Source organism: Aphelocoma coerulescens, chromosome 1A (genome assembly GCF_041296385.1).
Source record: "Aphelocoma coerulescens isolate FSJ_1873_10779 chromosome 1A, UR_Acoe_1.0, whole genome shotgun sequence".
NCBI classification, from domain to species: Eukaryota; Metazoa; Chordata; class Aves; order Passeriformes; family Corvidae; genus Aphelocoma; species Aphelocoma coerulescens.
The window spans coordinates 78,164,257-78,180,095 of record NC_091014.1 but is presented as its reverse complement, the minus strand read 5'-3'; the positions used below and the strand labels follow the sequence as shown (position 1 = coordinate 78,180,095).

At 52.0% G+C, this 15,839-nt stretch overlaps 1 protein-coding gene across 1 annotated transcript; it reads right to left on the bottom strand.

The window, feature by feature from the left end:
- Window positions 1-735: 735 nt before the first annotated feature.
- On the bottom strand, window positions 736-9,052 carry HDHD5 (haloacid dehalogenase like hydrolase domain containing 5). The gene is made up of 8 exons (XM_069003650.1): window positions 8,958-9,052; window positions 8,674-8,874; window positions 8,337-8,449; window positions 6,959-7,052; window positions 6,444-6,477; window positions 5,896-6,070; window positions 5,403-5,591; window positions 736-4,956 (listed from the first exon to the last, which is right to left on the bottom strand). The coding sequence occupies exons 1-8, from the start codon at window positions 9,042-9,044 to the stop codon at window positions 4,587-4,589; spliced, it is 1,263 nt and encodes a 420-aa protein (XP_068859751.1). The 5' UTR covers window positions 9,045-9,052; the 3' UTR covers window positions 736-4,586.
- Window positions 9,053-15,839: the final 6,787 nt, after the last annotated feature.

The window sequence follows — 15,839 nt, the reverse complement described above, 5'->3', positions numbered from 1 at the left end:
CCATTTCCACGAGCCTGCTCTTGCCCTGCTCACACAGCCTCAACCCACTAAGCTGACAACAGTGTAGTGATTAAAACATGCAGCACCTGGGAGTTTCAGCTTGTGATCTCTCTCTGCTTAACTAAACCTTGATTAGCCCCGTCCTGGGTGAGTGCTCCAGCTACCAGAGCCCTGGCTAAAAGGAGGAGGCTGATTAACACATTTTATCATTATTTATTAGAGGTCAGGGCCAGAGGTCGCTTCTCCAGGATGCAGAACATAATTCAATTCCTGTCTCTGCTGAGAATGGGAATCCCTGTCCCATCCCTCCAAAACTGCTTTACTGATTGGTGCTTTCAACACCAAGTTCTCAGGACTCTGCATCACACCTGTTTTGCTGTCTAATGCACGCCCTGTGAGCTGTGAACTTTGTAGATGGGAAACCTTCTGATGAAATACGAGAACAATGCAAGTGAATTGGCTGTTTCTAGATCATTAAAGATGATGGTTTCACCTAGCAGGATCTTCAATTTTCCATTGAAGTCAGGGGAAGCTTTTGGTTCTGGTCTGAAAGTTTGCCACTTAATTGCTGAAGGGGTATCTTTCAGGGTGGTTCCCTCAAGAAAATCTGGTAACAGTTTGAAGAGCAGGGAAAAAAAGAAAAAGTGAACAGAAGTTGCCCTAACAATCTTCTAGGGCAAAGACAGGAAAGAGAGCAGGATAATACTCATTAAATGTACACAAAAGAAGTCAAAATTTATTTCAAAGCAAACATCTTTTATTATTTTCCGTATGTGCTTGATCAAAGTAGCAGCTCTGTAACTGCACTGAAATTAATATGAAATCTAAAATAATCACAGTTTATGATTTATCTGAATGATATATAATCACTCTTCTACAGTGCATATGACACAATCTGAAACATTACCATTTATTGGAGGGAGAAAGACGTGGCAGGATTAGGACTGGAAGGAAGGGGACAGTAGTGTTACCTGATTCCCTGAATTAGTACTTGCATGTGTCCCTGGAACAGAGGAACTGACTTCTCTGGCCACCATGTTATTGCATGACACAAAAGCTCTTGGCTTCAGATCCAAAACAAGGTCTATCCCTTGGTTCCTGATCCTGCTGTTCTCATTTGCAAGCTCCCTTCTGCCTTGACTAAAACCTGTTCATCTTTGGAAGATGGAGTTGTTAGGATCAGGTCTTCACTCTGTTTGTTGTACAGGGCAGTGCATCCTATAAACGTTAAGGTGCTGGGTCAGGAGTGAAGTCCCCTCTCCTGCTTGGCCCCATGATCTGCACAGAAGTATCCCTGCTCTGAAGGACAGAAATATGGCTTCAGAGACACCACTTCTGAGCAATGTATGAGGCAAAGGAAGAGTTTCACACCAGCCACGCTTGAAGCTAATTCCAGGAAGCTGCAGTTCCAAGGAAAAAGGATTTCACTGAATTCTAGCAGTAACAGATGTCCATAAATGAACTGCAGATAAGCTAGAAGCTAGTACAGCACTCTAGCACAACTCATGAACAGAGGAGACCTGCCAAGCACTTTCATTAATAGGAACCTTCCAGAATCAAGCCAGTGTCCAACAGCAGCTGGAGAAGCCAGATTTCCGACTCCATCCACTGGGTCCATGCAATTCCCAGGCAGGGACTTGGACAAAGTGCACTGTTTCAAGGAGCTGAGAAGGGGAAGAGGGGAAAGGTCTTGGCATTGCTCAGACCAAGGGCAGCCCATCTGGCTAATTAGTGCAGACAGCAACAAGCAGGGCTTTTATGCAGCCTTACTTGGCATGAACTAGGGAAAGGGTACAAGATATTTCTAGATTCCTTCTCCTCCCTTCTGTTCAATTTCAACTCACAAGCAAAGCACTTTCTTCAATTCCTTATCGCTGAAGTTCCTCCTACGCATTTTTAAGACTCCCAGAACACCGGTGGAAAAAAACCCCAAACCCAGAGCTAAAAGCAGATTTGGCATCTGAAGCAGATTCACATCAGTCAGCTCACCTCCACTGCTGCTCCAAAGATGGAGATGCCTGGCTCCCTCTCGCTGCAAATGCAAACCTCTCCCTTCCTTGGAAGAGGTGCTGCAGCCCCCAGGGCACAGTGGTTCAGCAGCACCTTTTCTCTGAGTAGCTGGCACCACACTTTTAACGAGGCAGAGCTCTGCCAAAGGCTTGCTGCAGGTGGACAGACTGCAGCATTTCTGCAAGCAGCACCCACCACACCGAAGGCGTGGCTCGTTTTTCCTGCCAGCAGCCAGCTCCCTGAGGTCTGGGTGATCATGGCCTAGAGGACCATTCCAAGGAACCCCGTGGAAGTTACCACCCAAGTCAGCAAATGCTGCAAGCAAAGGGAGTGCTCCTCTTCCTGCAGTGGATGGAAAGCGAGACTGAGGGACACTGGAGCTACCCCATGAATAAATGGGGCTTGGGCTCCAGTTCCAGGCCTCGCACAGCACAGCTGTGGCTGTGAGAGGTGCTGCAGCTACAGGACCTTCCCTATGGCATACACCAAGTCCTTCCCTGCCCCTCCTCTTCTGGAAAGTGGAGACAGGCCCGTGTCTTGTGCAACTAGATGAAATGGTAATTTCTTTTTCTCTCCAGTGAAAGGTAAAGGATTCAAATCTGTGTCCCTCCCACTACAGCTGCTTTAGAAGCAGCCACACAATTCTTGTCCTGATGAGACAAAGGAGAAGACCCCCAAGTAGTGCTAAGAGAGGAAGAAAGTGCTTCCCACAGTGGATTTCACATGCAAAGAGCTATTTCTCTGCTCCTATTCATAAAGTAAAGAATAGAGAAACAGAGAAGGACCTCTTTTGCCTGGCTAACTGAAAGAGCACCTGGTCTGCTTCATACACAGAGCCTGGCACAATATAAGAATAGAGCCTACGCTGCAGTGACCTTCCTAGGAAGATACATCAGTATTGAGAGGATGGAGAGCTGCTGGAGCAGAATTGCAGGGCACATGGATGCTGAGAGTTGAATTAAGAACTCAAACTTCTGTGCAGAACATCTTGTTTGTACCCTGTGTGTGGAGCTGCCTGGTAAAGCAGGAAGGAGGAAAGAAGAGGCAGAGCAGACCTACTTCTGATACTTCAGAAGTGGTGTGAGCTGACTGCAATTAGGAAAACCAACTCAGCTGTGCTGGCTCCAAGGCTTTGCATCATATACACAGACTGATTTGTGCTTCTAAAATCACAATGCTCCTCTGGAATTAAGACACTCCTCGCTAAGCCCGATCTTCCACAGGAGTTTCTCATGCAAACCTTGCTTATCTTTGGAATGTCTATGGAGGCACAAGTCTTGTCTTTCTCTGGATAGCCTGAGCTGACAGAACAGAGGCAATAGAAGGTGGATGTTTTAGGGAAATGTTCCTGGGCAGGCAAGCCCCAGCTGCTGACTAATGTTAGGGGGATTCTACCTGCACGTTAAAGAAAGAGGAGGGACCAGAGGTCAGACTGCATGGGGTATCCCTGAGCTGCAAACCACATGAGGGATGAGAGGAACAAAGGAACTGAAAGACACTGACATTTGTATTCTAAAAGATCAGGCCTGGGGATCCGGGGCTCTGGTACCACCCTGGCTTGATGATCTTCTCTTTGAATCCTTGCATGCAAGGAAGCAGCAAAGGTGGACTGTGACTCTTTTTGTTTGGCAAAAGAAGGGCCCCTCTTGGAAGCTGTGCCAGCTGGAGCAGGTGGATGTTCCCTGCAACAGTTGGGATCAGAGTGGGTGCCAAAACAGCCTCTTGCTGCAGCACTGAGTTCTGGGCAAAGTCAACTCTGCCAATTCAAACTCTGGTGGTTTCCTCTGCTACTGAGAGCAGGCTGCTGGCTCCCTAGCGGGATGTGAAAAGGCAGGAGTGCTCACAGAATGCTAAACAGGGGGGAGGGAACAATATAACTTTCACCTCAGCCCTGCAGCAAGTTGCTCTGGCTACTGCAGCTTCCTTTCAGGGGCCCTGCCTCTCCAGAGCTGCCGGATGACTGCAAAACAGAACTTTGTTTCAGACTGACAGTGATGCAGTGGCAAATCCCCAGGCAAAGAGAATTTGTTAAAGTCCATAGGCACTTATTCTTCACAAGGAGAATGTTAAGACTTAAAGCCTTCTCTTGGCACGGTGCCACCACAGCCCAGCTTCTGGTGTGCTGGAGTCACGGACTGGACAAACAGCACACTGTAAAATGGTGCGCTGGCTGAGGGCGGCTCCTTGTGCCGGGAAGAGTTTCGCCCTCAAACACCTCCCAAGGAGGAGGGTGGGCTCCCCTGATCTTTGCACACAAAGTGTGGAAAAGAATGAGCTGTGAGAGCTGAACAAAACTGGGACTGCTGGGACAAGCCTGCTCCTTATACCCTGTTTCCATTACGGCTCAATTATGGCTGGCAGCAATGTATGGTCACAGCTGGAAGTCTGTGGGTGGCTGTCAGGATGGCAGATGAGTACCAAAAAAATTAAGGGGCTTTTAGTGCTGCAACAGGGAGTTTTCTTTCACATTAGCTAGATTAGAAGATCATCCCAGGTCCCTGCCCATTCTCCCCCTCTTCCCTTTCCAGTACATAAAATCCCTTACAGTAGATCGTTAGGCACACCTGTCTTAACCCCTAGCTCCAGTTTTCTTTTTTAAAGGCAAGTTGCACAGCATCATCCACATCCTGCACTATGTACGATGCCTGCACCAGGTTGGGGTCAAAGCAGAAGTCCCGATGTCCATGGAACACTGCCTCCATCGTGTGTGGCTCTGTTTTCTTGGGAACATCACCACTGTGGCGGTAGACCCCAGTGCAGACCAGAATCGACTCGCAGCTCTCCACTGAGTTGTTGCAGTCATTCCTCAGCTCCAGGTAAACCTCAGTCTGGGGATTGGCTGCCTGTGGGCTCCTCTTCACCCCAGCCTGGACCTGGTTCTGCTGAGCTGACTTGAGGTAGCTGTTGTAGAGGTTTGCCCCATAGACATCAGACATAGGGTTGTCCCTGGAGAAGGTCACAGTGTGAAACAGAAATGAGAAACAAGCCCAAGCATCTCCCTCTGGCTCTGGGGGATTGGGATTAAGACAGCACTGAAGGAGGAAGGGGTGTGAGATATTTGCTAACATCAAGAGGAGCACCCAGAGTGGGCCACTGAGTCTACCCAGCAGTGTGTCCTGCTCAGGCCTACAGTGCTACATCTGGGTCTCTTAATTTTGTCTTTAATCCAGTCACTTTATGTGCACTCTGCATCCTACAGTCCACAGCTCTGCTGTGTGGGGCACAAAAGGCTAGCAAGGCTCTGTTCCAGGATGCGAGGCTCCAGAGACACCCCTGGGATTTTGGTATTAAACCCACCAAACTAAACCAAAAAACCCCAAAACAAACCAACCCACTAAAGAGCAGTTAGTATACAACTCCCTAAGGGAAACCAGCAGGAAAAAGTCTCTTACCCAACTGCATAGAGGCGGCGGATGGGAGCCTTCCAGCCCTGCTTCTCTGCCTGCTGTTGGATCAAGAACTGGGCATAGCGGTAAGTGACCGGGCTGGGTTTGCCAATCAGGGCCTCGTACTTCAGTTCCCTGCCCGTCACCTTCTTGTAGATGCTCTCCAAGCAGAGAAGGAAAGTGCCATGGCCAAACCTGCCCCAGAAAGGAGGTCATGAGTACCCCAGTAACACCACTGAAGCAGCAAGCACTCCTTGGTTACTGCCTGTTTTGGGTATGGTGTCCACCCACACACACCATCCACAGGCAGTGGTCTGGCTTTTGCTTGTCCCAAGTTTCAATCTTTGTTTCTCCTGCAGCTTTCATGTGTCTGATGCTAATTACATTGTACAATCAAACTCTTAAAACATTCAAATGCTGAAAAAATGCAGTAGGAAAAGATCATCTGCGTGAGAGAAGCATGAAATAGGCTAAATCAAACACCACACGTGCTTTTCACCTGGGCATCTTGGCTTCAGCCATCCACAGGAGGTCCATGTTGCAGGCAAGGATAGGCAAATGAGGGTATGGTACATCTTGCAGCTCTGCCCCAGGGCTCCCATTGCTCAGGAGTACATCAGTGATGAGCTGCAGGCTTGTCTCCCACCTCACTGGCTCGCCAAACAGAATCACCCCTGCATGATTTTGAGAGCTCTTTGGAAACTCACAGCATCCAAAAGCCACCTGCTAACAGAACCCCTCCCCTGCTGGGATGCCCTGGAACATACAGCTACCACTGGAACACGGCTGGTGCCAGGGCTCCAGTCTGCACATCACCACACCGTGTGCACCACTGGTCCCAGATACTGGAGCAGGGCACAGAGGAAAGTCGGCTTTGCTTTCATCCAGCTTTTTCCAGCAGTGAGGCTGCATCCTGGCTGTGCCCTCTGAATATGCTGCCTGTGGATACCAGCGAGCTGACAGCACGTCATTAGCTCCCATCCCAGCTGGCCTGCCTTGCTGTTAGCTCTGCTTGCTGCTCATATGTAAACACAGGCCACTGCTTACCTTCTATAGTGGGGAAGCCAGTGGTTGGAGGAGGCTGCCAGAAGAAAAAGAAGGCTGGGTTAGTAATGCAAAACCTAATGCCATCTCCAAAACAAAACTAAAATTGCCTCCTTTGAACCTGCCAAGGCACTTCCATAAAAAGGCAGGACAAAGCCACCTGGAATCCCGAAAGAAGATTTTTTTTTCCCCCTCCCCCCATCCCAGATGGGATTTCACACATCTTGTACTCCTCTCTCAGAGCTGCAGATGTCAACCAAGCCATCTTACCCCTCACTGCAAGGAACAGCAATGGAAGACAGGCGTGGCATGAGAAAGGCGAGGGGAGAGTCGCTGCCCTTCCTGCAGGAGCCAACACCGGGAAGAGCAGAGGTGCTGCTTGCTCAGTGTCCGTGCCAGGCTCTTGCTAAGGGATGTCACCAGCAGCCCTGTCCCTTTGCAGCTTCCCTGCCCCAAGCTGTGTGCTGTGACCCCCTCTGCACCAGAACAGCCCTTCTGCTGCTGCTTCAGGGAATTACCAGTTCTTTTGGCCTCCGGCTGTGGTCCACCATGTCCAACAGGGGATATGCCTTCCTCAGTGCCTCTATGGTGACCACGTGCTTGAAGCCCAGGCTAGTTCAGACCATCAAGGAATGTTGTGGAGACTGGTTTGTTTGGGGTTTTTTTTGAGTGACTGGGGTTTTTTTAAGTTACTTGCAAAAGCATCTGTAGGACTAAAGAATATGAGTCCTAGTAACAGAGCAGTGTAGTAATGCATAACCTCACGGCTTTCAGCCAGACTGTGTTCCAACCTATGGATGGCCCTAAAGGTTACAAAAAAACCACCAAAACCTGACTGAGGTGACTCAACAGCAATCCCCGGAACTGGGCAAAGAGCAGAGGCTGCCACTTCAAGACAGAATAGATGTGCTTTGGGAGACCTTTATGCCAGGGTGCTGATATTGGTGCAGCACAGGGGGCTGGGGAGGCTGAAACAGAATCAGTGAAGCCTTGGTCAGCTCAGCTAGCGCAAGGGAAATGGTCTGTGCTGATAAAAACATACAGGTAAAGGATGAGCTGCGTTTGCTTGCAGAACACCTTGCCCTTAGCTCACCCTGTGTGCCTTGGGGAAACACAGAGAAGAGCCATGTTTTTGGAACAAATGAAGTTAAACGTTGAGTACGGGGTGTGACCCTGCGTGCAGAGGCTGAGATGGTGCAAACACTGAAGGCAGTTCTTACCTCCCTGCAGACATGTCTGACCTGCTGGTCCTTCGCCTCAGGCAGGCACTATGCACGTGGGATTGCCACTTAGACCACTTCCCTGTGCTGGGATGCTCTGACTCTAATGACATTTCATAAAACAGTTTAAGTTGGAAGGGACCTTAAAGATCATCTACAAAGTTCTCAAACCCTTGCCACAGACAGGGACACCTTCCACTGGACCAGATTGCTCAAAGCCCCATTGTATTTGAGTTCCTTCCAGTGCTGTCAGATTCTGGGGAAAACTTTATCCATGGGACAGTTGGAAGTGATCTCTAATGCGCTTTGCCATGAAAGAATGCGAGGAGCACAACTTTAACTCAAAAGTGAGAGACACCTAAAGCTGATGGAGTCCTCATGGTCACATCCCACCAACAGAACAGCAACCACAGGAGAGGTAATGAGCATGAGAAGCCAACGCTGAATAGGGGAGCCAGGAGGTGACCAAAACGGAGATCAACAGCGTCTGCACCTGAGCCTGTCCATAAGGACTCTGCCCCATAAGGTACGCCCAGTGACCTTTGTGTCTCCTTGTGCTTCTGGAAGCTGAGCGAGCGGGAGCGAGCGGTAGGGGCAGGGCAGGAGCAGCAGCCTTTAGCTGGGATGCCGCACGGGGATGTACAGAGCACCATGAGGCACACGGAGCAAAGGATACGTGTGGGCGTTCTCCTCCACGGGCCCCTGCCCGGCCACCAGCATGCACCTCTGGTGGAACCGGCTGAAGAGCTGCAGGGGGCTGTGGGACAGGATTACCTGCTCCGGAGACACCTGCGGGACGGAGCAGAGGCCGGCTGGGAACCGCAGGCAGGACTTCGCCCCCATCTCCCGGCGGTGGCGTGGCTGCCGCCCGCCCCTGCCCAGCGCCTCGGGCCGAGGCACAGCACTCGCGGTGCTTCCCTGCCGGCTCCCGGGGGAACCGTGGGCTCCCTGCTCCCTCCTCCCACGGCCGGCACGCCGCGCCGGGAGCGCTCCCGCTGCCCCGTCCCCATTACCTGCAGCCCCAGCGCCTGGGACAGCTCTCGGGCCTTGGCCGAGCGCAGGCAGTTCCCGGCGTTGGTCAGGAACACGAGGGGCACCCGCAGCCGCCCGCTGCCGTCCGAGAGCCTCTGGAAGGCGCGGCGGGCGGCGGGCAGGGCCTGGCTGCCCCGCACCAGCACGCCGTCCACATCGAACAGGAACCCGAAGGCCGGCGGCTGCAAGGCGAGCGGAGGGCACGGTCACCCGGGAGCCTGCCCGCCCGTGCCCCGCCCGCCCCGCGCCGCGGCCGCGCACGCACCCGGCTGTGGGCGCAGAGCCCGCGGGCGGGCGGCCCCGGGGCGCGCAGCAGCGCCCGGCCGGCCCGCAGGGAGCCGCGCAGCGCCATCCGCCCGCTCCGGCCTCGGGCACGCCGCCCTGCCCGGCCTACAGCTCCCAGCGAGGCGCGGGCCGGCGGGGCGGGACCGGGGCGGGACCGGGGCGGGACCGGGGCGGGACCGGGGCGGGACCGGGGCGGGACCGGGGCGGGACCGGGGCGGGACCGGGGCGGGACCGGGGCGGGACCGGGGCGGGACCGGGGCGGGACCGGGGCGGGACCGGGGCGGGACCGGGGCGGGACGGGAGAGCGGTGCTGCCAGGGAAAGGGGCTGCCGGCGGAGGGGTTGCTCGCCATGCTTCGGGGCAAACTTGTGGGGGTTGTGGGTTTGGGGAGAGCTGGAGAGAGGAGCGGGTGTTGGAACGGGACGTGGACGGAAAGGGGTGCGCTGGCTACATGGTAGATGCGTGCAGAACCACCGGCGAGGAGAGATTTGGGCAGGAGGGAGCGAAAGGCTTTGACCCCTACAAAGCAATCAGACCGGGTTTATCTCAGCCCTTCACAAAATCAAAGAGCAGGAGACTCTCGGTCTGTGGGCGAAACTGCTCCCGAGCTGTGCGGCCCGGGCTTCATGATAACAAAGGCGTCGCCCCGGGCATAGCCTGGTTTCAGTCTAGCGGGGTCACTGCTTACCCTGCCTGCAGTATGCATGCCAAGGAATTGCACTGCAGCTTGTTATCTCTGCCAGCTGACCAGAGCAGTGACTGTCCCCCCGTATTCAGCACTGGTGAGGTCCCACCTTGACTGCTGTGACCAGTTCTGCGCCCCTCACTACAAGAAATTGAGGTGTAGAGCAAGTCCACAGAAGGGCAACAAGGCTGGTGAAGGTTCTGGAGTACAAATTCTATGAGGAGTAGCTGGGGGAGCTTGGGAGTGTTTAGCCTGTAAAAGAGGCTCAGGGGAGAGCTCATCACTCTCTACAAGTACCTGAAAGGAGGCTGGAGCCAGGTGAGGGTTGGGCTCTGCTCCCAGGCAACAGCAACAGGACAAGCGGCCATAGCCTCAAGCTGTGCCAGGGTAAGACAGGTTGGGCATCAGGAAGAATTTCTTCACTGAAACTGCGGTCAGGTGTTGGAACAGACTGCCCAGGGAGGTGGTGGAATCACCATCCCTGGAGGTGTTCAAGAAATGACTGGATGTAGCACTCAGTTCCATGGTCTGGTTGACAGGGTGGTGATCAGCCAAAGTTTGGACTTGATGACCTTGCAGGTCTTTTCCAACCTTGAGAATTCTGTGAGTTACTGCCCTGCCTTTGCTCAGCCTTTTCTATGCAAACCCTTTTCCCTGCAGACAATAAGGTTCTCTAAAACTCTGGTCACTTTTTTTACTCTTGGACAGACTGCGTCCCTCTTTCCTGCACTGTGAAACAAATCTTGCCGCTGAATTCTGCTGAGGCCCTTCCAAACCTGGGGAAAGTAAAAGGTTCATTTCACATCCATGGAGATGAAACAATGTTTGTTTGCTTTCTGACTGGGCTTAAGATCTCCTGAGTCCCTCGACAGGGCAGGTTTAACACATATGACTTTAGGCATCAATTACACAAACAGTGTAATTGTTTGTTTTTACGCTTCCATTGCCATGAACACCAACCTTAATTTGTTTTTGACCCACTTCAACACCCAGAGCCCTATTTGCAGAGCTATTAAAGCACTGGCAACTCAGAGATATACATTTGTACAGATGGTTATTCCTCCTTAAGTGCTTTTGCCTTAACTGAATTACCTACTGTTTATTTTTTGTAATTTCCTCAATTTGCCAGGATCACTTTAATTTCTCAGAAGTGTTTGCAGCTCCTCCTGCTCTGGCACAATTTATGCTGGCCTTGGAGACGTTACTGAAAGTATTTAGCTCCCTGTAGAACTGGGCTTCAAACCTTCTCCCACCAGCACAAGGAAGCCAGCTACAGCTATTTTGAAATGTGCCTTCTCAACTGTGTACAAACCAGAGGCCTCCAACCCTCGCCTTCCTTGGCTGTCGATGAAAAATAGTGAGAGGCAAAGAGTTTCTGAAATTAATGACAAACACAAGAGCCTTGTCTCGAGTGCTTCTCGCCCATCCACCGAGGCAGTCCCTCCTGGCAGAGTGAAAATGTGATTGATTTGCTGTGATTTCTGCTTGGGGTATTTGCTAACGTGGATTTATGGCCTTTTAATGATACAGCCACTTGCAAGTTAGACGGGTTGTTTTGGTTGCTGGTTTCGGTGCCTCGAGACTGAACTGCTTCGTGGGGCTCTGTCAGTCCTTTTTTTAAGTGTAGGGATACTTTTGCCCCTTTCTTCCCGTTCCCGAGGCTTGCAAAAGAGCTGGGAGAGACATCCAGCCCGTTCCCTATCGCAGAGAGAATTTCACTGCTAAAAAAAAAACCGTTTAGTGTATTAAATATCCAGGAGTTCGGGGGTGGGGGTTTGTGAGTAAGGGTTTTGGGGTAGGGGTTTTGGGGGTTTTATCCCCCCCTCCCCGATGCGGGTTGTTATCCCGGCGCATCCCTGCGGGAGGCGCTCCTGCTCCACGGCGCGGGCGGGCCCGCAGCGCTCACCTGCGCCCCCGCCTCGGGGGGCTCCGGGCACGGGGGATGCGGGTGGGGATGTGGGGTCTGCCCGGAGGGAGGGAAGGGAACGCGTTGTTCAGCTCCCGAGGGGACTTTGGGGGTATCCGAGGTGTCCCCGGAGCGTGCGGGTGCGCTCCGCTGCGGGCTGCCGGCGCTGCCGTGTTTATTTTTCCAAGCAAGGCTGTCCAACAGGCTGCAGAGCTTATTTTTAAACCACCGCGGAGGGACTTTGCCAGCGGCCGGGCTCAGGCTGAGCAGCGGCAGGGCTGCCGAGCCCCAGCACCCGCAGGCAGGCTTTAGCCCATCATCCCTGTGCTAAACGCCCCGTTGGGTCATTTTCCCTTCAAGAGCTGGGAATTTCTCTGTGACTCTGCTAGGAGCTTCCCGTTCCTCATGCTGTTCGTGGACGGACCTCGCGATTTCCTCTGCGGGTACATCTGGCAACAGCCATACCCCAAATACCCCTGGGGATCGCCTGTCTGCCCTTCTCACACCCGCCCACAGGAGACTCCCTCTTCTTCCCCTGTCCACACCGTGCTTGGATGTTTCTCCCACCCCCTTCCACAGCTCACTATAGAGACAAGCAAAACAGGCAGTTGCCCACAGCCTTCTCCCGTGGGTCCCTGTGTAAACTTTGCAGCTTTGTTTTCCCTGGACTCACAGCCCTGTCATCACCCCCCCTCTTCCTGACCTTCTCACACTCCCCTCGAAAGTAGCCGTACCTTCCATCTCTTTCCTTGCTGCAGAGGCTCTAATGGCCTGAACCAACCCTCCCCCCACCGTCTATCTCTTCTCTCCCCACGCTGCAGCCTGCTCATGGAATGATGGACAAGCTAAAGGGTGAGAAAATACAGTAAAATGCCTTTCTTATCCTGTAATGACCAAGGGGGAGGACACAACCTGATAAAAATGACAAGCCAGGAGAATTGAGAGCCAGACCCTTCACCTGCCTGTCCCTCAGTGCACAGAAAACACTCAATAGACCTGCTGTGATTGCAACTGCTGCAAGCCTGGAAAGAAAGGAATTAAGGACTGAGCCAATTAGAGCTACAAGTTTCTGACCAAAGAAATGTGCTTCTGCTACCTGCAAAGAGACTAATTCAGAGACTTACACAGGAAGAAAACCTGAAGCAGGCTGATCATTTGGAGCTGGTGGAAAACGCATCTGCAGCCCTGTGTTTTATGGCCAGAAGGGTTTGCTTAGCATCTGGCATCTGCATAGTCCCACTGCAGTGAGGGAGGCTCACATGACAGATCCAGCTGCCTGCTTGGGCCTATCTCTGTTTTCAACCACTTACTCTTACTCCTCTGTTTTTACTGGCATGATTTTTGACAGCAACCACTAGTGCTGGATCAGCCATTTCCTGACAGTGAGTGACCAGGAGGCAAACATTTCACTCTCTAAATTGCCCCAAAGGCAGTCTAAGATGCTCTGCAGCAAACACTTGTGCTGCAAACAAAGCTCCATCCTCCTCCCATTTAAACAAATTGAACCTGAAGAGGCCACAGGGAGAGGAAGATGGGAGAGATAACAGGCATAAGGCTTCAGGTATTGCTATGGCTGCTTGAAGGAACCGTAACAGAAACTTCCATGAATTTTCTGCTCTCCTCCTTTGCTCCTGAGTCTGGATGGAGACTGAAGTAGCCTCTTTTTGTCTCTTTATGTCTGTCCTACTCAGCCTCCCACCACCCTTGTGGCTGCCTCCACCTCTTCTATCTCAGATATTGAAGCTCTCTCAAGCTGGCACTTTCTTCCCATGCCCACCAAAGAGCCTCAAACTGTACCCTGTAGTCACCTGGTGCTCCTCAAGGCACTTGCCAGCTTTGAAAAGAACGGGCTGATCGTTTAGTCTTCTTGTTTCTCTCTATTCCCTTCCTGAAACCATGCTAAAAGCAGGTTAAATGACCTTCAGTAGTCCCTTTATTTTCCTGTGCTGTAACCACCACAGAGATGGTACAAAACTGTGGTGGGAGGAGCGGCAGCACACACAAATCCTGTCTGTCAGGTGGTCTCGGTATCAAAACACAGCCCTGAGCTGGGTGCAGCTGCTGTGGGGTTTGAGGAAGGGGGAACAGGGGACCTGTGTAGTGTCTTGGCCAGGTGACTCAGGCTTAGCACTGTGCTAGCTCCACAGATCAAACTGCCCTTTGCAGCCTGCTGTGAAGGTATTTCAGACTCCCTGATCACTCCAGGCTGAGTGATGTGAGACATCCCCCTGCACTGCATGTTCCAGATTAAAACCTCCCATGAAATCCGAGTATCCCCCGTTCTTTTTAACAGGAAAAAAAATTAAAAAAAAAAAAAAAGAAGAAGAAGAAGAAGGAAAAATAACCCCCACAATACAAACAGGTTAAAAAATTTAATTATAGGCTATTTTCTGAAAGAGAAAGGCAGGAAAGCATTATATGTGATGCATTTGCCAACAAATGTGAGTAGGGAGCCAAGGTACTGGGGAAAAGGGAATAGACTGGCAGCAAAACCCTTGAAATACTGCTGCTAAAAGCCGAGTCTCAGTGAAGCCCTGCAGCCAAATTTACCCAAAGCTTCGGAGCTGAATGGATTGATCTTTTATAACTGCTGTGGTCCAGCCCAAATTCCTCCTTTTTTGCACACCTGGAGTTAGAGAGGTGAGCATGCAGCTGGGTTTCTCACTTTGCACCTTCCTCCGAACTAAGGCGTGCTCTGAGGAAGAGCAGATTCCCAGCAGTAAAGCAGGCTGGCCCTCCCTCTGTCATGCTCACCAAGGCCCTAAATATGGTGGGAACCCATCTGCTGCCAGAGGACTCTTGGGAAGCCCCAGTCACCACACACACATGGCAACGCCCGGTGCAAGGAGGGATCTGAGGAAGGCCACACCATTGGAGTCAGGCCCCTCCGCGTGGTGCAGGTTCCCATTTAAACAGACACACATGATCAGGATGGAAAAATATGTGCCCTCTCTCCACCCCTGAGGTGGATACCTTCAGCAGAAGTGGGGCTGCTAAGCCAGTCCCAAACGCAGACATAGCCCTGCAGAGTCAAGGTTCACCTTTTTGAGGGCTGCATCTGAAGGTGCCTCAGACCTGTGTCATTTTAAACCCCTGGGATTTCTGTAGAAACCTGATTCTGCTGTAACCCCAAACAGCATCACACACTGGTGGCTCCAGGCACTTGGCCCCATCACAGCACAGTTGTGAAGCAGGTAAAGGGCCATGTGCACAACAGGAAAGCAAGAAATTTCCTTTTCCTAGGAAGGCAATAACAAACTGGACACAACAGGTAAACTGGTTCCAGCAAGCATTTGGCAAATGGAAGATCTAGCCCTGCAACTACTGCAGGTAATGGGGAGAAAGGAGGACTACAGGTAACAAAAAAATGGTTCAGGACCTCAAGATACCACGTGCAGGAAGAGCTGAAAGCTCTCCTTCTGTGGTAGAAAAGGAAGGGGCATGGGTCAACCTGTGTGTTGAGGAGCTCAGCTCCTCCCACGGTGGCTCTCTAATGACTAGCTTCACCTTGGCAGCAAAGAGGCTTATTTAGGGGAGAATCAACTCAAGGCAAATAAAGATCCTCATCCATCCACACATAGCAAAGCTGAAAGATCAGGTTGCTGAGAGGGATGTGGCTTTGGGTCACTGGTTGGAAGCCATTCTGCTTGTTTGCAGCGATTCTCCTCAGCAGCATTGCATGGAAGGCATTTCCCAAGTCAGCATTTATAACCTGGCCATGACCAAAGCCTTCCCTGGGGACTTTAGTCTGAGCAGTGCATGCAACACCCACGGAGGAGGAGGGAGGTTGGCTCTGCTCTGGCTACTCCTCCAGTATAAAGCTCCTCCCAGGAGCTAATCTGCATCCAGGCCCAGGAAAGGTCAGTCTGCAAAAAAAGCATCAGGATGCTTCAGAGAAAGATGTTGGGGGTGTGAGCAGAGAGAGCTGGAGCAGAGACAGCTGTGGCTGAAAAGGGCTGGGGGTGTGAGGCACTTCAACACCCCCAGTTAGCGAGGGGTGTGTGTGACTGGGTACTCACTGTTTCATTTCTGGGGTTTGTGCTGCTGCCTTCTGCAACGCACACACGTGTGGCTTGTTGTGATTTTGTGTTCTGTGATGGGGTTTGTAGTGTGTTCGACTTGGTTGGGCTTTTTTTCCTCTGGGATAACCAGAGTTGAAGTTGCAGCCTGTGAACTGTGGGCAATTTAACACAGGGCACGCAGGCTGTGCAGCCTGATCCACTTCTGTAATAAGTGCATTTGCCTCCTGCTAAGGTGTTCTGGCCAAGGTC